At 37.6% G+C, this 24,846-nt stretch overlaps 1 protein-coding gene and 1 non-coding gene across 4 annotated transcripts; both read left to right on the plus strand.

The window, feature by feature from the left end:
* Nucleotide 1: 1 nt before the first annotated feature.
* YEATS4 (YEATS domain containing 4) lies at nucleotides 2-24,295 on the plus strand. Of its 3 annotated transcripts, XM_067697300.1 has the most exons (8): nucleotides 5-282; nucleotides 3,198-3,317; nucleotides 6,373-6,439; nucleotides 6,546-6,640; nucleotides 10,756-10,848; nucleotides 10,937-11,024; nucleotides 20,901-21,093; nucleotides 23,983-24,295. In XM_067697300.1, the coding sequence occupies exons 1-7, from the start codon at nucleotides 232-234 to the stop codon at nucleotides 21,068-21,070; spliced, it is 684 nt and encodes a 227-aa protein (XP_067553401.1). In that variant the 5' UTR covers nucleotides 5-231; the 3' UTR covers nucleotides 21,071-21,093; nucleotides 23,983-24,295. The 3 variants fall into 3 exon arrangements, with proteins under 3 accessions (XP_067553402.1, XP_067553401.1, XP_067553400.1); XM_067697301.1 differs by lacking the exons at nucleotides 20,901-21,093; nucleotides 23,983-24,295 and adding an exon at nucleotides 15,854-18,506 and having other exon boundaries at nucleotides 2-282; XM_067697299.1 differs by lacking the exon at nucleotides 23,983-24,295 and having other exon boundaries at nucleotides 7-282; nucleotides 20,901-21,336.
* On the plus strand, nucleotides 15,867-15,939 carry TRNAG-CCC (transfer RNA glycine (anticodon CCC)). The gene has a single exon. It is a non-coding gene; the product is annotated as a tRNA-Gly (tRNA).
* Nucleotides 24,296-24,846: the final 551 nt, after the last annotated feature.

The following is a 24,846-nucleotide window of genomic DNA, read 5'->3' on the forward strand; positions in this document are numbered from 1 at the left end:
CCTTTCCCGGCCCGCTCTCCAACCGCGCGGGGGTGAGTGGGCTTCCGCGACGCCCTCCCCTGTGAGGCGTTGGCGATCCCTCAGCACCCCGAGCTCAGCTGACTCGTCCTCCTTCGGCCGGAAACCCTCCTCCTGGGCCCGCGCGGGAGGAGCGGGGCCTCTGAGCGGAGCGGCGAGTCCGCCGGCCCCGGTCTCTTTCCCTGGCGGCGGCGGCTTCTTCCGTAGGACAATATGTTCAAGAGAATGGCCGAATTTGGGCCTGACTCCGGCGGGAGAGTGAAGGTCAGTGCCCGCCCCGCGCCTCCCCTCCGGGAGTCGCTCTCTCGCCCCGGCCCCTCGTGGCGCGGCCTGGGGAGGGCCTGCCTGTTTCTTCTCGCGCCTTTTCTCCTCGGGCGGGAGCCGCGGTTTCCAGGCGGAAGGCGAGTCAAAGCCCCAGAGGGAAAATCATGATTTCATTTGGCCCCAACTTCATGTGTCACCGCCTCCCTTCCATCCCAGACAAAAAACAAACATAATCGGTGGTGCCTGGGGGAGAGCCGGACATTGTTGCTGAGGAAAAAGCCACTTGCGGGGCTGGGAGATCCTGGCTTGCTGCTCATCCTCTGCCAACCCAGGTCACCTGTAAAAAGGCGGTGGGGAGGGCAGTACCCACCTATTGTGAGGATAATAACAGTAGCAGATACCGTGCGAAGTAAGCACAGTGGGTGGACGCTTTACCCGATTCTCTGGTTCAGTCCCTACAAAGGCAGTATCACTCCCAGTATTTACAACTAGAAAAGTTCAGAAGACTTCCCCAAGTTCATGGTGTTCCTAAAGTCCCAAGGCTACAGCCAAGATACTAATCAAGGCATGCAAAGAACATAACACTGCCTGGCACATAGGGAACACTCAGTACACGGTAGCTTCTTAGTTTTTAATTAAAGTGATCATAGAGCCTAACGTAATGTATGACACTGTGACACATTTCCCACTCACTTTACTACATCCCCTGGCACATTAATTTTTTATGAGACGACCAACTGGTTCCTGATATAACACCTATTTTTACCCCTTCGGATTTTTATTTACCGCAGAAAGGAAAATTTTTTATAAAAGAAATCACCCACTTTTGCACCAATCTAGTTTATCTAGGTTTTTTTTTTTTGAGTCCTTCTGTATGTCGTATTGTTTTCACATAATTTTATACTGAATATACAATTGTCATACACAGTGCTTTGAAAGTTTCAAAAGCTACTGAAATTTAATGGAAGGGGGAAACAGATGCCAGGTAAAATTCATAGTACCATAAGGTTCATAAACATACATTTTCCCTCACTTTTGGGCGAGGTTTTGGAATAATAAGAAAGTACTACTGAACAAAGGTTTAGAACACTAGCTTTTGGAGAAGAACTTACAGAACTCTCTCTATTTGTAATCATGTTAGGTTCTAAAAGTCTTTTAAGTCCAGAATCACTTGAGATTAGGCCTGTAGTCCTCAAATGCTTTTCCACCGAAAATGGGTCCGAGTTAGTCATGTAAAACTTTAAAATTAGGGACTTATTTCTTCTCCATGCTGATTGTTATGTGGTCTTGTAAGCATCTTTTCCCAATTTAGATAAATTTGATCCAGGTAGAAAGTCTTTTGGCAGATGAACCCGCTTTTCATCATTGAGGAACTCCCCAAGTTCCTAGCAACATTGTAGCAGTTCAGGATCTATTATCCCTCACCATGTCAACGCTCCTTGTACTTATTCATTCGGGCCTTGAATGTGAGGCCCCATCTTTGGGTACCACAAAAGGACACTTGCTGTGATTTTTTTTTTTTTAAGTTTGTGTACAAACCACTTGCCTTCTCCTGAACTAACTTTAGGCTAATAGGTATTGGTTTTATTTGTGAATTATCTAGTCACAATGAAAAGTTTTTCCATTTGTTCACTGCTTTTCCTCATTTCTTATTAATTGTTGATTACATTGGCACAGCACTTTTCACATGTGATATATCTTGCTCTTTGACCTTCAGATACAGTCTTACTATTGAACAATTGGTCTCAAATTCGTGTGCAACATTCAGTAATTTTCTTCACTTGGAATTTTTTCTATCTCCTTTTCATCGTAATCTGCCTTTACACTTAACCGGATGTGATGAGAAACATGTATGTACATCTCAGAACTGAACACAAATATAGCACACATGCCATCAGTCCAGGGATTACCGAGCTTGAGTCGTCCAAGTGCCTCTTTGCCATTATCTGAATCGAAATGTAGTGTTTAACATTTTTGTTTAAATCAATTTTTTCAAGTCCCTTCCTAAGCATTACTATTTTTGAAATTGTGGGTTTGAATTGCTAGTTATAGTTATGGTTTTTCTAATACAGATTAAACACAAGTAATAAAATGAAAATGTTTGCCCTTATTCTACCTAAAATCCCCTTCCAAACTGTCTTTAATTTTTGTACTGTGCTTTGGAGAACCCTGGTGTAAGCTGATAAGGACGTTACCATCAGGTGATGGTAAAGTTGGTGAGCGTTATTCCAGACTGCTCTTTAAAGTTTGTAAATAGAGCTTTTTCTGTTTCTTTTTAAAAAAAAGAGAGAGAGAAAGAAAAAAGGAACTCTCAAAGTACTCCACATGATTTAAATACACGTTTTCAAAGTGAGAACATTGTAATTAATGTGGTGTTTAGTTATTTGTGGTATTATGAAATGAGGCTAATTGTCTGGAAATTATTTGTTGAGGGAAATCCATGTTATAAGCAAACTCTAGGTTGTTAGACTGCCTGCCATTTCTTAAAACAAGCTTTCAGAGTTCTAATTCTGTTTATTTGGGTAATAATACAATGTGGTGGTTTTTTTTAATAAATTTATTTATTTATTTATTTTCGGCTGCGTTGGGTCTTCGTTGCTGCACACGGGCTTTCTCTAGTTGCGGCAAGCGGGGGCTACTCTTCGTCGTGGTGCGCAGGCTTCTCATTGCGGTGGCTTCTCTTGTTGAAGAGCACGGGCTCTAGGTGCATGGACTTCAGTAGTTGTGGCTCGCGGGCTCTAGAGCGCAGGCTCAGTAGTTGTGGCGCACGGGCTTAGTTGCTCCACGGCCCGTGGGATCTTCCCGGACTAGGGCTCGAACCCGTGTCCCCTGTATTGGCAGGCGGATTCTTAACCACTGAGCCACCAGGGAAGCCTAATACAGTGTTAACTGGTGTTGAAATTGTTTTCTTGTAGGGGGTTACAATCGTTAAACCAATAGTTTATGGTAATGTTGCTCGATATTTTGGAAAGAAAAGAGAAGAGGATGGGCACACCCATCAGTGGACAGTCTATGTAAAACCATATAGAAATGAGGTAGGTAATTGTTTTTCCTAAAACTTTTTTGAAGCTATAGTTTTTTTTGCTCAGAGTTAAATTGTAATATTGTATAGTAACTGATAATAAAATTGGCCCACTGTAGAAATGTTACCAAAAAAGTTGAAAGAATAAAGTAAGAGCTGTCATCTTTCTATAATTGTTAGTAGAATCAACTTTCCAAAAATGTTTTCTAATTAAAATTAAGTTACGGTAAAAAGAACTATGCTATATGCACAGTACGTCTTCCAATCACCACACCTTAAGGTAGCCTAGTATATAATCAGGTATTTCAGGAATAGTAAATTTAAGTGATAATTTGGTAATCAGACCATCAGAAAAGATGAAAGACAAACTGCTACATAATCTAGCTGCTGGTAATTTGGTTTTGCTACTGAATCTCTAATGCCTGGAATGCAGTAAGTACATAGTGGGTATTCAACAGATACTTACTGAATGAATAAACTATTCCTCTATTTAAAACCCTTCATTCTGTATTTCAAATATCATTGTTCCAATATAGTGGAAGCAAGAAGGCAGGTGAGAATTTATGTTATCATTGTAATCATTCGTCACCTTTCAGAAACATCTGAAAAAGCAGTTAGAGATGTCACCAAGAGTTGTTACTTCTGAAAAGATGAAAATGGTGCCAAATAGCCCAAGGGTAGATTCACAGCTTGATGATGATAAAGGTAGTCTGCTTCAAACACTTTGAATTATATTTTACCACCTGTAAGAGACTAGAATTTTGGACATACTTTTACTTTATCAAGGGTCACATTTTTAAAATAAATTGAATAATTATTCAAAATAACTTTATAGTGTCAATTTTAAGGGTAGAAATGCTGACTTATCATTCAAAATTACTTCCAATGCTGAATACTCTTTTCTTCCCATGTACCCCACAGTATGTTCAGTCACATTTAATAAATTAAGAGATGATAAATTTAGAGGTAAATTGAAAGAAGGGGAATATGCCACACATTAAACTGCCATGTAGGACAGTTTACAGTAACTGAACTCAGTGCAGCTGTAGCCACAATTTAAAGGTGACCACTTGAATGTAGAGGTCTTGAGCTGAAATCTACAGGACATCAAGTAGTGATGCAACCCAAAGTTATCTTAATTTCAAGGACAAAGAATAAGGCAGTTGACTTTTGAGTTCTTTTTTTCTTCATATATTCCACCAAAAGGCTGAGTTAATACATGTTGAAACCAATTAAGCTTGATAATGTTTTTTCTTCAGCATTTATACTATTCTCTATTAAATAAAATTAAAAGACGAAGGAAAAAAACCTTCAAAGTCCACACAAAAACTTGTATATGAATGTTTGTGGTGACATTATTCATAATAGTCCAAATGTCTCTAAACTGATGAATGGATAAATAAAATGTAGTGTATCCATATAGTGGAATATTATTAAGGAATAAAATAAAGTATTGATACATGCTACTAACACATGGAATAAATTAGAAAACATGGCAAGTGAAAGAAGCCAGACACAAAAGCCACATACTGTATAATTCCATTTTTATAAAATGTCCATAATAGGCAAATCCATAGACATAGAACCTAGATTAGTGGTTGACAGCAGGTGGGAGGAAGAATGGGTATGAGGTTTCCTTTTGTGTGATAGAATGTTCTCAAATTGATTGTGGTGATAGTTGTACAACTCTGAATATATTAAAAACCATTGAATGGTGAACTTTAAATGGGTGATTTGTGTAGTATGTTAATATCTCAATAGAGCTGTTAAAAACAAAAAAACAAAACCACCTTCAGTGACTACCTATTGCCCTCATCATAAAGCTATCATGTTTAGAAGGCCTGCCATGACCTTTCCCTATCCTATCTCTGCAGCCTTGTCCCTTGTCTGTGTTTGCCTCATTTCTTTATATCCTACATTTTACCAATACTAAATTACTCTCAGTTTCCCAAAGGAACACTCTTAAACCTCTTCCTTTCTTCCCACCCACTCCATTCTTATTGTTCCCTTAGGTCTTAGTTCAAGTGTATTTTCTTTAGATCTACTTTCTTGATCTCCAAAGACTAAAATAGCTGCCTTTCCTATGGATTTGTACCTAATGTCCTCATAACACATGACCTAATATGCACACAACAGATTACAGATTACAGCATTGAAATGCTGATTTTCTTGTCTGCCCCCCACTTTACAGTGAGACCCTGAGGACAAGATTCTGTTATTTATCATTATAGCATCTAACAGTATTGGTAGTCACTCCTATTTGTAGAAAAAATGAATGAAAGTATTCCCAAAATAGTCTTCAAAGAGGCTTATGAAAATCTGCCTCAGAAAAAATGTTCACAAAATAATGTTAAGTGATGAAGGCAGATAGTAATATATTATTACAGTAGGATCCCAGTTAAAAAAATATGTAGATAATAAGCACATAAAAATTCCTGAAAGCAAATAAAAAGATTAATGAACATTACTGTTGAATGCAACTTACTCTGTTTTGCATTTTCCTGTTTTTCTATAATGAATTATTTTTGAAAAGGCCTCCTTCGCTAGCAGGATCCCTTTTGTGTGCCGGAACTAATGAATATGCTTTTGTGCTTCAAAATATAATTAAGGAAAGGAAGAGTTTTATATCCAACAGTTTTAGGTTGCTTAGCTTAGTTGACCTTTGTATAATATAATTTTGTTTTTTGAAGTTGCTTAGTTCTTAGATTTGCTTTGGTGTATATGTTTATTTCTGTAGAAAATATTGGAAATGTACTGTTGTTTTATGGAAAAATCAAAATTGATTTTGAGTATTGTCTACAGAGATATATAAAAATAGGAATGCAAAACAATGAATTAGGGACATATATATTTCTATATATTATGAATTTTGAAAGAATTCTGCACAGCCTTCCTTTGTTTAAAATTAAAAACAAACCTCCAGGGTATAATTCATGTTTCTTAGAAAATTCGTTTCCATAAAATTTAAGGGGAAGTGTATTTTATAAAATTGGCACAGGTGCTCTGTGTATTTCCTTCCTAATTGTTATGTGTAGATGGCAGAACTAATTAATGCCTCTGTATTTTAGGATATGTCAGCATATGTGAAGAAAATCCAATTTAAATTACATGAAAGCTATGGCAATCCTTTAAGAGGTACAATAGTTTTTTAAAATTCATAATGTTATAAATTTTAAAAGAGCTAGGAAACTGTATCAGTAATTTACAATTTATAATTGTTTTATTTTTTTCTTTCTTTTAGTTGTTACTAAGCCTCCATATGAAATTACTGAAACAGGTTGGGGTGAATTCGAAATAATCATCAAAATATTTTTCATTGATCCTAATGAAAGACCTGTGAGTAATGTTAATCTCTGCAAATATAAAATGGATTTTTTAGTAATTGTGAAAATTTTACAATATTCAATAGCTTGTTATATGTTGACATTTTCATTCAGGTATACTTTATGTAAGCTTATGGCTTGGTGTATCTCGCTATGAGTTAAGGTTTTTCATTTTTAAGTGAAGTGCCTTTCAAAACTCTTTTGTTTTTCTAGTATAAAAAGAAGGGATAGAATGTGAACAGTTATTTGAAAGGAATCATGGAAATTACATGATTACTACAGCAAAAAAATTTAAAATTCATTAGTATCGTTTGGTTATTAGTAACAAACAAGTGGAGTCCATATGCTCTCTGAAATGGGAGTGTCCGGTTTTTTATAGTTAAAAGCCCTAGAAAGTCTTTGTACATTTTCAAACTGTCATCAGTACTAGCAGCTTTATCTTATACCTGGATCCTTATTTATAACCACTGACTTTTTCATTATTTGATCTCTTCAGATTGTTGCTTGATAATGTAAAAAGTCTCTCAAAGCTTTCACTTTGACCCCTCAGCAGCTTTGTGAGCTTGGTGAGATCCTCATTTTAGAGATGAGCATATTAAGGCTCAGAGATGAAGTCATGTGCTCAAAAACACAGTTAATTGTGGTGGAGTTAGTTTTTGAATCCAGGTATTTGCATTCAGACCTCACACTCCTTCCTTTACTCTTGCTTTTGACTAAAACCACTAAGCCTGTTTTATTTTTAAACCTAAAGGGTCACAACTCAGGCTCTCTCATTGCACATTTGTGTGGCTGGTGTTTAACTCCAGTTTCAGGGCTTTAGTGTTCATCACCATTAATTTTCATCTTGATAGATTCAGCTCGCTCCTTTAGCACCAAACATTGACACTTTAATTATCAGATTACATTTGTAAAACGATGTGCTTTTAAAGGATTTGGATGTCACCTGGGCCAGTGATACAGAGAATTAGTTCCTAACTAGTTGCATTAGAAATGCCTGAGATGTTTTTTTATAAGTTCAGACTTCTAGGCCCCATTCCACAGAGCGTGATTCACAGGTTTGGAGAGGGGCCAGCACCCCAGGTAATTCTGATGTGCAATAATATTTAGGACCCATTGAGGTAGACCGTACTTTTCCTCATAGAAGTTCCTTTAGGCAGTCCAGTATAGCAAGAAGAGAATATTGACTTCTGTTATTAAGTGAAACATCCTATTCAGGTTTGGGGTAGTTCTAGTTTTAAGAAAGCTCTACTTTATGTTAAGCTTCCTTGAACTTTTTACTGATAACTATTCATACTTTAGTTTTCTTTTCTCCTGAAGAACCATCTATAGCTCATTTAAATATCTTCCATGTGATAAGGTTTCCAGGTCTCCTACCATTCTTGTCCTTCTGGGATACTCTCACAGACATTATATTCTGTTTGACAAGAAATTATTAAATATCCATATTTGCAAGATATTGCCCAAGGGGTGGGATACAAAGATGAGACACTACACCTATCCTTAACCAAAGTAGTCTATTAGGGAGAATAGAGCACAGAATAGGCAGATGTTGAGAGAGAGGAAGAAGAAGTTGGTCATGTTACTAGAGCAGAGGTTCTTGTTAACTTTGTATGATTGCTTTGAATTCATTTTATTTTGAGAATGTGCTGCCTTACCTGTCTGCCTCCTCATCTGTCTCCCCCTTCTCTCCTCCCTACCCTGCCCTCAATTGGAAAATACATCTCTGAAAGAAATCATTATATAATGTAACGTCATTATGAGACAGCTCTCAAAGTCAACTCTTGGCAAAGTAGGGTAATACGATCTTTTGCCTTTCTGGAGTGATTCCTTTATTGAATAGGTTTCCATATAGATCTACATAGGCCTGAGTTTTATCCCCTCCAAATTACTGTAGTGTTCTTTTAGTATAATGAACCCATTATAGTTTTTGAATAGTTGGCTCTTACAGAAAATAAGTCATATGAGGTTTATTTAAAATATAAAAGAAAGATATGGGTAACTTGTGATTTACTTCTGTTATCCAGTAACCTATTACTCATCAAACCACTGTAAAAGGAATGGTTGTTTCTAAAAGCAAAATGCTAATATTGGGTTTTTATTCCTAGAAATATCTCTGGCAAGTATAGGCATTTTCATTGCTCTAAGAATCTTCAAACACCACTGAAAATTAGAGACATCTGTCCTGAAATTATTCATTGCCTATATCTGCATGAATGCCTCTCCAGGTCTGAATAATAAATTTGGGAATGGAAGGCTTTATGATGTAGTTTTTAATACTTCTTAAATTATAAAAGACACGCATATAGTTTTTTTAAAAGATTTAAAAACTAAAAAGTACAAGTCTCCTGTATTAGTTTCCTAGGGCTGCCATAAGAAAGTACCTCAAACTGAGTAGCTAAAAACAACAGAAATTTATCCTCCCGGTTCTGGAGACTAGAAGTCCCAAATCAAGGTGTTGGCCACGCTCTCTCCATAGCCTCTAGGCGAGAATCTTTTCATGCCTCCTCTAGTTCCTGGTGGCCCCAGGCGTTCCTTGGCTTGTGGCAGCGTAACTCCAGTCTCTGCCTCCATTTTCACATGGCCTTCTCTCTCTCCCTGTTTCTGTGTCACTTCTCTTTTTATGAGGACACCAGTCATATTGGATTAGGGTCCCCCCCCAATGACTTCATCTTAACTTGATTACATCTGCAAAAGGCTCTTATTTCCAAATAACGTTACATTTACATGTTCTGAGATTTAGTACTTCAACATATCTTTTGGGGAATACAGTTCAACCCGTAACATCTTCTTTCCCCCATCTCTGACCCCTTCCTCAGGAAAACCACAGTTACTGTTTTCAGTTCCTCTAGAAATTATTCCCATTCATCTCGTGTATTTAAATCCCTAAGGTTGGATTTTTCAATTTTAGATAGTGCCTGTCAGCTCCTAGTGATGATCCTTTTTCTTTGTCTTTCTTGGTTTCTTTTTTCATTTTGCTGCAGGACTTTATTCAGAAAGGATGCGAGAGAAGTAAAATTTCAGAGCCAATGCTCTCTGAAAATATCTTTGTTTTTGTTTACCTCTCACTTGATTGGGTGAAGAATTCTAGGTCCCACAGGAGGTGCACTCTCTCGTCTGTGAGTGGGGGGAGAGGAGGGAAGGTTGGCCAGCCTAGCCGCCCCACAGCCTTCTTGATTTCTGTACCTGCCAGCTTTGTGCTCGCAGTCTCTCCCCAGAGCTCCACTGGGGGCAGCAGCTCCCACCTCTGATGCAGTTTTCTTCTTTAAGATTTTAGGTTATGGATTTCCCTGTTATGGTTTATCCATCTGTGTAGTCTCATCTGCTTTCTGTCTGTTCCAGAAATTTGTCAAATTATCTGCTTTAAATATGGCATATGATCTATACTCCTTATGATGATTTTAGCTAACTTTTTGGAAAATTCTTTGAGGCCTTTGAATTGGTTTCTATACCTTCAACATGAACTCTGATGTTTTACCAGCTAGGTTTTGTTTTGCTCAAATAATCACTCATTGCGCTGCAAAGCTTTTCCTTTGATGTCTTGCTGTATCTGTTTTTAAATATTTTGAAGACATATTGCTCTTGCCGAAGTGAATTTTCACTGACTAACTTTGTGTTTGTTTATTATGCTATTTATGTATTAATCTTATTATTACACTAAAGAAATTAACTTGTCCTCACTGAGCATTTTAGTATTGATCATTCCTTTTGAAAGTATCAAATCTTTTTTCGCCATAGTAAGTTTGTAAACTTTAACTGTCACAGTTAATCAAATGTCGCCTGTGTTAGTAAAAGAATTCATCTTAGTGACTTACCAGTTTAATTTCCATAGCTGTATCTTGTGTTATTTTTATATATAGTCACTCTCTAGAGATGCTTTGTAACTAATGTTTGCTTACCCTCTTCAAAACATACATATTGAATAGATGTAGATAATTAGGTAATACCTAATAGGAAAATAAAAGTACACACAGAATTTGGGTGACCTGCCACAGTAAGTTGTAGTTGAAACAAGATCCTGAATTTGATGTGTTTACTAACTCAGTCTCTAAATCAGTTACAGAAATGATGATGTCTCATAATGATGATAAAAACCATTGCACAGATGTCATGTCTGTTTTTGTTTCACAGGTAACCCTGTATCACTTATTAAAGCTATTTCAATCAGACACCAATGCAATGCTGGGAAAAAAGACAGTGGTTTCAGAGTTCTATGATGAAATGGTAAGAAGATTTTATAATGAGAGTTTTTAAAACATTTTAAATTGTAGATTTTGCAATTATTGGGCTTTTTTTCATTCTCTTCCATTAGATATTTCAAGACCCAACAGCAATGATGCAACAATTATTAACAACATCTCGTCAGCTTACCTTAGGAGCCTATAAGCATGAAACAGAATGTAAGTGCCATGAGTTCATAATTAATCCTGAGAAATAATGTATTCTGTAATGGTGAAAGGATTGTATGATTAGCAACTATCAAATTTTTTTCCTTAGTAGATACAGGTAAAATTTTTAGGAGTTATACAATATACGTATTACTAAAGAACAGGTAAGAAGGATGTTTTAAATAGTTCTCAAAGTAGGCCTACTTTCAAAAAGGTAAAAGACAGCCTCTGACACACTCTGAAATACTGTTTGTCTTTATTCACTAATTACATTTAAGCATAGCTTTTCATTAATCTTGCTTAACCTGTCACTCAATCATTTTCTGTTTACTAGTCTTTGCTAACAAAATCGGTGTGAAGAACCTTGCAGAACATAATTATACTTAAGTGTACGGTGAACTAGTTTCTCCCTCTCTCTTTTTAACCTGTCACCTGACATAGTTTTATATTAATGCTGGGGTGGTGAAGACCAGAATGTCTTATTGATAGTCAGTCAGTCATGCTGTCTTTTCCCTTTAGCTTACGAGGCCTCAGAATCCCCTACACATTGTTTCATGCAGCTATTGCCAACCATTTGCAGTTGTCATTCAAGATGAAATCTACTTACCGACCCTGTGTTGACATTTATGTCACCATTTATTCGGTTTTTCCTTTGCTTTTTCATTTATTTGCTTACAGTATATATTGAGCAACAGTAAGATGCCAGGCATTGTTCAGAGGATAGAGCAGACAAAAGCCCTGCCCTCATGGAGCTTACATACTAGTGGAAAGAAGACAAATATTAAATAAACAGAACAATGAAATGTGAAGTAGTGATTGGATGGCATGAAGAAAACTAAAGTAGGGGAGGGAGCGCTTTTGGTGGGAGGAGATGGTTAAGAGTTTTAAATATCAGGTCAGAGAATGCTTCCTGAAATGGTGGCATTGGAGCAAATACCAAAAGGAGTGGGGAGATGATCCATGCAGCTACATGAGAGACGAATGTTACGTGTAGAGTGGCAGCAAGGGCAGGAACCCTGAGGTAAGAGCATGCCTGGCATATCCGAGGAACAGCAAGAAGGCCAGTGTACCTGGAGTAGAGTGAACAAGGGGACAAGGAGTGGGACATGAGGCCAAAGAAGTTATTATGGGACCAGCTCATATAAGGAGTTTAAGTTATTAAACTGAAGGAGATGGGAAGTCTTTTGTGGGTTTTGAGCAGGAAGAGTGACAGTATAAGACTAATATTTTAAAAAGATCAATCACCCTGGTTGCTGTGTTGAGAGTAGACTGTAAAGCAGAAAGGGTAGAAGCAGAATAGTTAGGAGGCTATTCCAGTAATCCAGATATAGAATTGTGGGTAGTACCAAAATGATAGCAATGGAGGTGGTGAGAAGGGGTCAGGTTCTAGTTTGAAGATAGGTACAGTAGGATTTGCTGATGATTTGACAACAATATATGAAAGAAGGAGATGAACAAAGAATGACTGTTAAGGTTTGGGGCCAGAGGAAACAAACAAACAAAAATTGTTATTACTTTTCATAGAGATGGGAAGTCTGGGAGGGGCAGCTTTGAGTTGAAAGATTAGGAGTACAGTTTTGGACATGATGGCTGTGGGATGCCTGTAAGACATCTAAGTGGAGATGTTGAGAAGGCAATTGTGCTCAAAGTCTGGTATTCAAGGAGAGGTCTAGGCTGAAGATATAAATGTGGAAGTTAATATACACATGGATTTATAAATTGTGAGACCAAATGGTATCATCACAAGAGTAAGTGAAGATAGAAAAGAGGTTCAAAGGTTGAGCCCTGAGCACTCCAACATTTAGAGACTAAGGAGATGACCAGCAAAGGAATTAGGAAAGAACAGTGAGTGTGGAGGGAGAAAAACTAGGTGCACATAATATCCTAGAGCCAGGTGAAGAAAGTGTATCAGGAAATAGTCATTAGCTGTGTTCAGTACCTCTGATAGGTCAAGTAAGATCAGAGCCAAGAAATAGGCTATAGCAAGGTGGAGGTCCTTGGTGACCTTAACAGGAGCAGTTGAAGGAGAATAGTAAGGACAGAAGATCAGTTGAAGTGGATCAAGAGAGAATGAGATGAGGGAGTTCCCTGGCGGTCCAGTGATTAGGACTTGGCACTTTCACTGCCGTGGTCTGGGTTCAAATCCCTGGTCAGGGAACTAAGATCCTGCAAGCCGTGCAGTGCTGGCAAAAAAAGAGAGAGAGAGAGTGAGATGAGAAATTGGAGACAGGTGCTATGGACAACTTTGTCTTGGAGCTTGACTATAAAGGGAAAGTAGCCCTTGAAGCAGTAGCAGAGCAGGATTTGGAGTCAAGAGAGCAGAGTTTTCAGGGGAAACAGACCAGTATCGTTATAGGCTGGAAGAAGCGATCCAATAAAAGAAGGGGGGTGGGGGATGAGAAAGCAGGAGAGAAAGAGGTTGCTGTTTAACCATTGTTGGTTATAGTAGTGTTTTGTTTGTATTTTCATGAAACCCTGACCAAGAGTTAAAAGATCTGAATACTGATTATAATTGCTACTTGGTAGTCATTTAAAATTGAAAATCACACTCATTAAAAAATTTTATGTTTCACTTTCTACATCTGAAAAAATACTTGGGCTACTTTGTTATGAACATAAAACAGATACGTATATGATCACTTTTGAAAAGGTTAAAAAACACTAGTCACATGCTATTTTAATTTGTTACTGGTCATATTCTCTCCATTATAGATCTCCTTTCTCTCATACTATGAAATGTGCCCAATTCATAGAGGAAACTTCTCTTTTTAAATTCAAGTACCCATATTTCTGTGTTTTCAACAAAAATAATATCATTAATTCATATATATATTATACTATATAATATAGTATAATAGTAGAGACAAATGTTTCATAAAAAGACTTTTCTACAAATTAATTTTTGACGTGTTAAAGTTTATGTGTGGAGATTTATAACCTTCGGAAGTTTTTATCAGTAAATTGCATGTTTTATATTATCTTCAGGTTATTTTCTCAACAGTGTCAAATCCATAAGGAAGAAAAGGATAATTCTGTAAATGGTATTGACACAATTGATAACTTTTGAGAAGAAAACTTAATTTAGATCATTGCTTTATAGCACTTATCAAAACAAATTCCAGTTTAATTAATGATAGTTAACTTTTTTTTAAATTAATTAATTTATTTATTTTTGCTGTGTTGGGTCTTCATTTCTGTGCGAGGGCTTTCTCTAGTTGCAGCGAGCGGGGGCCACTCTTCATCGTGGTGCGCGGGCCTCTCTCGTTGCCAAGCACAGGCTCCAGACGCGCAGGCTCAGTAGCTGTGGCTCACGGGCCTAGTTGCTCCGCGTCATGTGGGATCTTCGCAGACCAGGGCTCGAACCCGTGTCCCCTGCATCGGCAGGCAGATTCTCAACCACTGCGCCGCCAGAGAAGCCCAGTTAACTGTTTTTTTAAAGTCAGTTAAGCTGTTTAAAAAATTAGAGAAATGACTGTCCTGGCTAGTGAAGACTTTCTAAATTTGAAGTGTTAGAAGAAATCACATTGAAAGAAAGGCAAACTTGATTCTGCAAAAAAATATTTAACTTATTCATTTCAAAAGGGCAAAAAAGAAAGATAAATTTGTAGAAAATATGACAAAGGATTAATATCTTTAAAACCCTAAAATAAATAAAATAGAATAAAATTTTAAACTTCAGTTGACAAATGGACAAAAGACATGGACAGATGAAAGAGGAGATGACTAGTAAATAAAAAGGGAAAATATTTGACCCTGCTAGTAATTTTTAAAATGCAAACCAAATAATAATGGGTGGTTATATTTGTATCAAATAAGCAAAAGGAATTTTTAATAGTTGTACCTATTAAGAATGTGGTGAACCCTGTGTTCTATGAATTGTTTGTGTGAGTAGGCCTTTTAGGAAAGCAACTTGGGAATATTAATCAAAGGTCTTAAAAAGGTAGGTATACTTTTACCAGTTTGAGAGCATTATACTCAATATTTGGTAATATCAGTTAGCTTTATTGAGTGCTTACTGTTTGTACTCTTGTAAATCTGTACATGTATAAACTCATTTAGATCTACAATAACTTTATTAGGTAATCCATTTAGAAAAGGAAACTGAGGCACAGGGAGAGTAAGAAACTTGCCCAAGTTAACATGAGTTAGTGGTAGAGCCAGGACTTTATCCTAAGCAGTCCTCAGAACTTAGGCTCTAAAAACATAGTAATATTTTTAGATAGAGTAATGGCCGGGATAGAGGTTGCTCATTATAAAATTTAAAACACATTAAAAGTTTATAAAGATGTTTATACTGGTAAACCCATGGAAATTTACTTAAGTACTAGGGATCTAGCTTTTAATAGAAATTGCTTCTACAAGGAATAATTAAAATGATAGTGAATAGGCTTCCCTGATGGCGCAGTGGTTGAGAGTCCGCCTGCCGATGCAGGGGACACGGGTTTGTGCCACGGTCTGGGAAGATCCCACATGCCGCGGAGTGGCTGGGCCCTTGAGCCATGGCTGCTGAGCCTGCGCGTCCAGAGCCTGTGCTCCGCAACGGGAGAGGCCACAACAGTGAGAGGCCCGCGTACCGCAAAAAAACAAAATGTTTAAAAATGATAGTGAATGCTTGAAGAGAGTTTACATGTACTAGATAAGTGCTTTGCATTTCTTAATTTATTGAATACCCTTAACAACCCTAGGAGGAAGGTACTACTGTTAGCCCCATTTTCTAGGTAAGACCCTAGAGCATAGAGAGATTTGATATCTTGCCCCAAATCACTCAGCAAAGCAGGATTTAAACCGAGACAGAGTGTGTGCTCTTAACCGATGAACTGTTCTATCTCTTTGTAAAAAAGCCTTACAGGGACTTCCTTGGTGGTACAGTGGTTAGGACTCTGCACTCCCAATGCAGGGGGCCCAGGTTCGATCCCTGGTCAGGGAACTGGATCCCACATGCATGTCTCAACTAAGAGTTCGCATGCCACAGCAGAGGAGCCAGCCTGCCACAACTAAGACCCAGCACAACCAAATAAATAAATAAATAAATATTAAAAAAAAAAAAAAAGCCTTACAGTCTATTTTTCTAACCAGTAAGTTACATTGGCTTTGCAAAAATATTAACTCTTCTTTGGATTGACTTACTCTAAATTGAAGCTTTATTTGGAAATTTAAAACAGAAATTTTATATCTATATCTATCTATCTGTGTATATATATATATATATATATATATATATATATATATACACTCACAGGCACACACACATACATATATATATATCTTAAATGTATGTATAAGCATTTAATATATTGGAAGCAGAAAACCAGAACAGGCTAAAAGAAGTTTTTAAATGTTTTCCCCTATCATCTCATTGGTAATTAACCCAGTTCTTTCAATATATGGTACCCTTTGCAGTCTCATGATTTGTCAAAAATAAAGTATAGTGACTAAATCAGACCACAAAAATCTGTATCTACAGTACATGCTGTCCTCTGACAAATGAGTTAAATCAGGTCTTCCTAACTAGATTTAAAACTACCTGTTACAGTCATATAGGACTCCTTGTTGTTTCCCAAATCTTTCTGTACGCTTTCCAAGGCCCACTATGTCCACTTCATCTACCTAATTCCTTTCTCATTCTTTAAAACTCAATTCAGATTTTACTACTGCCAAGAAGCCTTCTTTGATATACACACACACCCTTTCCCCTTGGTATGTCATAGCACCCTATGATTATCTCATGACACTGTAATGCATTTTTCTTTCTTGTCTGTCTCCTACTTCTGTATCCCACCATCTCACAATGTGCCTTTCACTCCATATATGTTTTATAATTAATATGGAGAGAGAGGGGGAGAGCAAGGGGATAAAAATTTCTGCATAGTAAAACAGCATTGTCAACAAAGTCTAAAGACAGACAAGCCATTAAAAAATATTGTACTCAAATCACAAATGACTAGTTTCTTTAATGTATAAAGAGCTCCTGCACATCATTTAAAAAGGCTGATAACCAGTAACTAAACAGCTTCTGCAGAGCAAAGGAAACCATCAACAAAATGAAAAGGCAACCTACTGAATGGGAGAAAATATTTGTAAATCATGTATCTGATAAGGGGTTAATATCCAAAATATATAAAGAACTCATACAACTCAATGGCCAAAAAACGCATACAATTTAATTAAAATTGGGCAGAAGAACTGAGTAGATATTTTTCCAAAGAAGACATGCAGATGGCCAACAGGTATACGAAAAGATGCTCAACATCACTAATCATCAGGGAAATGCAAATCAAAACCACAATGAGATATCACTTCATGTCTGTTAGAATGGCTACTATCAAAAAGACAAGAAATAACAACTGTTAGCAAGGATGTGGAGAAAAGGAAGCCCTTGTGCAATGTTGATTGGTGCAGCCACTATGGAAAACAGTATGTAGGGTCCTCAGGAAAATAAAAGTAGAGCTGCAATATGATCCAGCAATTCCACTTGGATACGTATCTGAACAAGACAAAAACACTAACTTGAAAAGATATATGCAACTCCATGTTCATTACACCATTATTTACAATAGCCAAGACAGGTAAACAACATAAGTGTCCATCAACAGGTGACTGGATAAAGAAGAGGTGTTTTATATATATATGTGCGTGTGTGTGTGTGTATATATATATATGTATATATATATATATACACACACACACACACACACGCGCATATATACATAATGGAATATTAGCCATAAAAAAGAAGAAATCTTGGGCTTCCCTCGTGGCACAGTGGTTGAGAGTCCGCCTGCCAATGCAGGTGACGTGGGTTCGTGCCCCGGTCCGGGAAGATCCCACATGCCGTGGAGCGGCTGGGCCCGTGAGCCATGGCCGCTGAGCCTGCGCGTCCGGAGCCTGTGCTCCGCAACGGGAGAGGCCACAACAGTGAGAGGCCCGCGTACCGCAAAAAAAAAAAAAAAAAAAGGAAGAAATCTTGCTGTTTGTGAGAACATGGATGGACCTTGAGGGCATTATGCTAAGTGAAATAAATCAGAGAAAGACAAATACAGTATGGTCTCACTTATATGTAGAATCTTAAAAAAAAAAAAAAAAGCTCACATACAGAGAATAGATTGGTGGTTGCCAGAGGTGGGAGGTGAGGGGTGGGCAAAAAGGTACAAACTTCTACTTATAAAGTAAGTCCTGGGGATGTAATTTATAGCATGGTGACTGTAGTTAATAATACTGTCTTGCATATTTGAAAGTTACTAAGAGAGTAGATCTTAAAATTTATCATCACAAGAAAAATATCTGTAACTATATGTGGTGACAGATGTTAACTTCAGACTTACTGTGATGATCATTTTGCAATATATACAAGTATTGAATCATTATGTTGTACACCTGAAACTAGTATATGTCAGTTATACCTCAATTTTTTAAAAGGGTGGTGGGGAGAGCCGATAACCTAAAAGAAAAATGAGCAAAGGAAAAGCAGACAATCCATAAAAAGAAAGCGAGAAATGTCCCCTAAACATATTAAAAGATTGTCTGCCTCAGAAGTAATAGAAATGTAAAGTAAAACTATTCTGAAATACCATTTTTAATCTTTCAGAGTAACTAAGACCAAAAAGTTGATGCAGTAGGGAAATAGACGTACAATGCTAGTGAGATTATAAATTAAGAGGACTTCTAAGAGTCACTTGTCATTCTTCCAGATTTACAAGATCAAATGTCCTTCAATTACTGTTTACTGGAATTTAGCCCACAAGTATACTGGAATGATTATGCGCAGCATACACGTTATAGCATTGTTTGTAATAGAGGAAACTGGAAATACTCCAAATGTACATCAGAGGGGACAGATGAATGAATTATGTATGTCCATTCAATGAGGTCCTCTGCAGCCTTTGAAAGAATGAGACAGCCCTGTGATATGGAGTGAGCTTTCAGATGTAGTAATGTTAAGTGAAAGAGCAGGGTGCTGAGCAGTGTGGATAGTGTGACATCACTTGTGTTGGGGGTGAGGAGAAATCACACTTAGGTGTATGCTCGTCTCTGAACCAATTATTTCTGGAAAGATACCAAGGAAACCTAACTGATTATCTCTGGGAAGAGTGCTGGTTGGTGGGGGGCAGGGGTAAAAGGAGGCTTTTTTTGTTTTTGTTTTTATTGGAGTATAGTTGACTTACAATGTTGTGTTAGTTTCAGGTGTACAGCAAAGTAAATCAGTCATACACATATAAAAAGGAGACATTTTTTCCATAGTCTACACTTTTCAGCCTTTTAATTTTGTATCATGTGTATGTACTGTCTTCAAAAATAATTTAAAAAATAAAAGCAATGAAAAATTACAAAGAAAAATATGGATTGTTTTGGCAATATAAAAGTTTACCTGTGTTACAAAATATATCACAAAAAGAAAGCACCAGCAGTGAGGAAAATAAGGACATATTGCGTGTTTTGTTTTTGTTTTTTTATAAATTTATTTATTTTATTTATTTATCTTTGGCTGCACTGAGTCTTCGTTGCTAGGCGCGGGCTTTCTCTAATTGTGGCGAGCGGGGGCTACTCTTCGTTGCGGTGCTCGGGCTTCTCATTGCGGTGGCTTCTCTTGTTGCGGAGCACGGGCTCTAGGTGCGTGGGCTTCAGTAGTTGTGGCGCACGGGCTTAGTTGCTCCGCAGCATGTGGGATCTTCCTGGACCAGGGCTCAAACCCATGTTCCCTGCCTTGGCAGGAGGATTCTTAACCACTGCGCCACCAGGGAAGTCCCACATTGTGTGTTTTTAATGCGCTAGATGCTTTAGGTATATTACTTAATCCTCATAAATCCGAGAAATACGAAGTTTTAACTGTATCATATAGAAAGACGAGATGAAGGGAGACTTAGAGATATCAGCATTCAGCTATTAAGGGGCCAAGGGTGTATTTGAACTCAAGTCTTTCTGATTTCAATGGTTTTGGTTTTTTTTCTTCACCAAACCACACTGCTTCCAATTAGTGATCCTTTTAGGTTAACAAACAACTGTGCCTCAACATTCGTCAGCAGCAATTACCTGAAATGTCCACAAGGTGGAAATGTTGGATGATAGTAGTCATTTTTCTCTGTAAAACTTGATGCTACACTATCCAAGTGGAATAGTTAAATCGATATAATCTATTTTGCAGTAATGATATTTTTATTTTGTAATTTGTTATGTAGCCAGCTAGAATGTTTTAAATATTCAGTAATAATAGTAGTTAATATGGCTTTTTATGTGCCAGACAGTATTCTTTTTAAATCTTTTAAACAAATAATATTATGAGGTGTTTGCTATTATAATCTTCATTTTAGCAATGAGGAATAGAGCATAGAGATAATAAATAGCTTATTCAGAGTGGCACATCTAGTAAATGATAGAGCTGGAATTCAAACCTAGACACTTATTGATATCTTTTTGAAAAAAGATAGAGGTTTGTTTTACCAGTGTGATTATGTAAATTTTACCTGTACATAAATTTAAGAGTACTGTTTTTAGTAAACTCTTATTAGCTGGATGTTTCTTGGACTGTATACTCCCTCATTTCCAAATCAAATTAGAAAATTAGACATAATTTTAAGACATAATTTAAGATATTATGTCTTAAAATGTTAACTGTGAATTAAAATACTAGTGGTCAAAAAAATTTTTTTTAATAAAATTTAAAAAATTAGTGGTCAGAATTTCATTCTTAGTGGTAGAAAACATATTAGATCCTCTCTGGAGAGTTCAGACTTTCTTACCTACCCCCCTCTGTCTAAAGTTACATATCTTAAGTTGTCCGCATTTCATCATGAAAACATTGGCCTAAGGAAATGCCACATTTATTGCTCTATGAAATATCTTGTACATGTGAGAAAAATGAAATAAATCAGTAAAAGTGTATGTTTTCTTTAGTTGCAGAACTTGAAGTGAAAACCAGAGAAAAATTAGAAGCTGCAAAAAAAAAAACAAGCTTTGAAATTGCAGAGCTTAAAGAGAGATTAAAAGCAAGTCGTGAAACTATAAATTGTTTAAAAAATGAAATCAGGAAGCTCGAAGAAGATGATCAGACAAAAGAAATATAAACAGTTCTGAAGAGAACTCGATAGTAAGTGAAACTAAAAATAAGGTGGAGTTTAAAGGAGAGATGTACTACAAATGCTGCAATGTTTCTTAGAGGAACTGCACATATAGTTGTCAGCCATAGATTTCTCAGCAATGGGGTCAAAGTATTTGTACTTTACAAGCAATCTTTAATATAAAATATATGTGTATAATGCTGTATAGGCATTTTATCAACCCATTTCGGGGTAGTTCTGTGATACTAAGCACAATTTTAAAACATTTTTATTGCATTGTATGTATAGCTTATCCTTTTGACAGACATCAAAATTTCATTATAAAGTATAACTTGTACGAATTTTGTACTTCCCTAGTAGTTAGAATTCGTGGTAAAATTAATGTGTGTATTTAATTTCTTAAGTTCTTACCTGCCCCCATCCCAACTCTTTTGTATCTGATGTACCCAGTGCCCAATAAGCACTCAATAAATGCAGTTTACAGTTGCTGTTTCTGCCTCTTGATGTATTTCTTTGCCTTGAAGCAATTCACACTCTCTCGTTACAGTTAATGTATCTCCATAGTATTGTGACCATGCATCTCTTATTTGCAGTCACTGTAGCATACAGAAGCTCTCTGACAGCCAAGATCATATCTTAAGTATTGTTCTGCCTAACTCCCACAGTGTCATTAGTTTTACATAGAACAATATTCAGTCCTTCATGCCTGTTCCAAAGATATATAGTAGGGGACCCCAACCGGGGCCACAGACTGGTATCGGTTTGTGGCTATTAAGAACAGGGCCACACAGCAGGAGGTGAGTGGCAGGCTGGTGAGTGAGCAAAGCTTCATCTGTATTTACAGCCGCTCCCCATCACTCACATTACCACCTGAGCTCCACCTCCTGTAGATCAGAGGTGGCATTAGATTCTCATAGGAGTGGGGACCCTACTGTGAACTGGGCACGCGAGGGATCTAGGTTGTGCGCTCCTTATGAGAATCTAATGCCTGATGATCTGAGGTGGAGCTGAGACAGCCCCATCACCCCCAGATGGGACCATCTAGTTGCAGGAAAACAAGCTCAGGGCTCCCACTGATTCTGCATAATGGTGAGTTGTATAATTATTTCATTATATGTTACAATGTAATAATAATAGAAATAAAGTGCACAATAAATGTAATGCGCTTGAATCATCCCAAAACCATCCCCACCCCATCCCCAGTCCGTGGAAAAACTGTCTTCCGTGAAACCGGTCCCTGGTGCCAAAAATGTTGGGGACTGCTGACATATAGGATGCAGCTGTGCATCAATTTTACATACTTCCCCTAATTTCTCTACCTTATCCTCAGGCTGTCCTGTTCAGATCCACATGGTGAGTCCTCTATTTTTGACTCATCTAATTTGAACATTAGTGGTATTTAATTTTTAAGGCCATGTTGGCCGACCCATCTTGGCAACCTAGGAGCAACAATAAGTAGGAAAGTATTTTGGAAAACATATAATATTAACATGTTACAAAGCTGCTAAAAATGGAAACCACACATGTGCCTAATGCAGATTCTATACCTTCTACAGAGTGATAACTAGCCACTCTAGTACTTTAAGATACTTTTAATCTACCTGCCCTGGTGGATTGGTTAATTTTTACTTTGTTGCTTTATTTTCTAGGTTGTGACATTTATAAGCATTATGGAGGTTGGACAAAGCTGTGGTCTGAGATTTCTGCCAGGGGTTCTCTGGGGGGTTGGAGATGGCACTTCTAATTGTGCTAGGCATCATTCAGCTCTCCCCTACCTTTTACCCCAATGCCCACAGTATAGGGTAGGGCTTGGGGATAAATCAAAAAAGAATGGGGAGAAGTCTCATTCTACTGGGTTTGCCAAAAGGTTAATTTGGTTTTTTCCATAAGATGGCTCTAGTAGCACTTACTTGTCTTTAACTTCATTTGAAACAATTTTGTTAGATTGTATGTGACAGCTGTCATATCAGCATGCATTTAAAAGACATCAAAATTGGTGAAGTTTTGTGTAGCCATTTTAATGTTGAAGATGGAAGAAAAAGCAGCATTTTCAGCATATTATGCTCTATTATTTCAAGAAAGGTAGAAACGCGGGGACTTCCCTGGCGGTGCAGTGGTTAAGAATCCGCCTGATAATGCAGGAGACATGGGTTCGAGCCCTGGTCCAGGAAGATCCTACATGCTGCGGAGCAACTAAGCCTGTGCACCACAACTACTGAGCCTGCGCTCCAGAGTCCACGAGCCACAACTACTGAGCCCGCGTGCCACAACTACTGAAGCCCGCGTACCTAGAGCCCGTGCTCCACAACAAGAGAAGCCACCGCAATGAGAAGCCCGCGCACCGCAATGAAGAGTAGCCCCCGCTCGCTGCAACTAGAGAAAGCCTGCGTACAGCAACTAAGACCCAATGCAGCCATAAATAAATAAATTTATTTTTAAAAACCCAAATATGCAAGATATATACAAGGATGTTCACTGCACTATTCTTTACATAACAAAAAATTGGAAACAAGGTAAATGCCCATCAATAGGAGCTGCATAAATTATGCTATGATATAGTGATATGATGGACTCCTCTGTAGTTGTCAAAGTGGATAAAGCACATCTGTATGCTCTGACATGAAAAAATACCTGGATTATACTGGTTGGTGAGCAAGAAAAAGGCACTTTGCAAAATAGTGTTCATGATTCCGTTTTTTGTAAATAATATTACATTAGCGTATAGAGAGAAAGCATGACTTGGAGGAATTTTCACCCATCTTAACAATAGGAAAAGGAATTATAGGGACTGTCAGTATCTACATAATGTGTGTGAATGTTAGACTTTTTTACAGTAATAGTGCATTTCATTTGCATTAAAGAGAATTTTAAAATAGTTTAAAACTTAAAAGGAAAAACTGATGTCTTTTGATTATCAGAACATTGCCTCCGATGAACCAGATCAATATGAAGTGTCATGTGACAGTTCAGAGAAATGAAATGTGACCTGTGAATGACGTGAGAAGCTGATGGGCCAGGACTTCTTCTGGAATTTTATTGGAGGGACTTATGGGTAAGATCCTTGCTCTTCAATGCATCATCCAGTGAACTGGGATCATAATCGTGATGTAAAAATAGGTGGTGAAAGGTGTGGGGTATATCTGACTTCTGTCCCAGTCTGGACTCTCTGATCTGGATTTTTAATTACTTTTAGTTATTTTTAATTAAAACAATGTGTAATTAATTAACCAACTAGATTGCAGTAGCCTGTGTAATATGCCCCATGACATCCCCAACTCTGGGTAGCCGCCCCCACTCCAATCTGCTTACTTTCTCACTTTCACTGGCTACTCACCCTAGCTTACCTGCTCTCTGTCCGCTACCAGACTTCATTGCTCTTCAGTAATTCCTTATCTACCCTCAGTGAATTCCTCAGCAATGCTGTTTGAAAATTCCCAGTCCACTGAATCACCACTCCCCTTATTCATTAAATTAATAGAGTCGTAAAACTAAAAGGCAGCTTAGAGAATATCTAATTCAATTCCCTCATTTGATGAGGGAGTAAAGTCTTGCAGATATTAAATGACTTGCAAAGTCACACAGTCCTTTGGAGCCAGAGGTAGAATTTGAACTCAGCTTTCTCTGACTGAGCAGTCATGGTATATCATTGTACGGCTCCACCAAGGCTTAGAGAAGAGCGTGTGAATTGGCAGGTTACTTGGAAAAGCTTTCCAAGGAAAAAGGAATCTGTAAATTGCAGTGTGCTGTTATTGATACAGTCAAATCTCTATCATCAAAATTTT

This window comes from Pseudorca crassidens, chromosome 11 (genome assembly GCF_039906515.1).
Source record: "Pseudorca crassidens isolate mPseCra1 chromosome 11, mPseCra1.hap1, whole genome shotgun sequence".
In the NCBI taxonomy this organism is placed as follows: Eukaryota; Metazoa; Chordata; class Mammalia; order Artiodactyla; family Delphinidae; genus Pseudorca; species Pseudorca crassidens.

Bases quoted from the DNA above. Each gene is read 5' to 3' on its own strand.
- YEATS4 (XM_067697300.1), top strand. From the start codon at position 232: ATGTTCAAGAGAATGGCCGAATTTGGGCCTGACTCCGGCGGGAGAGTG. The intron at 283-3,197 runs GTCAGTGCCCGC...GTTTTCTTGTAG, and splicing joins ACTCCGGCGGGAGAGTGAAG to GGGGTTACAATCGTTAAACC. The intron at 6,641-10,755 runs GTGAGTAATGTT...TTTGTTTCACAG, and splicing joins TTGATCCTAATGAAAGACCT to GTAACCCTGTATCACTTATT.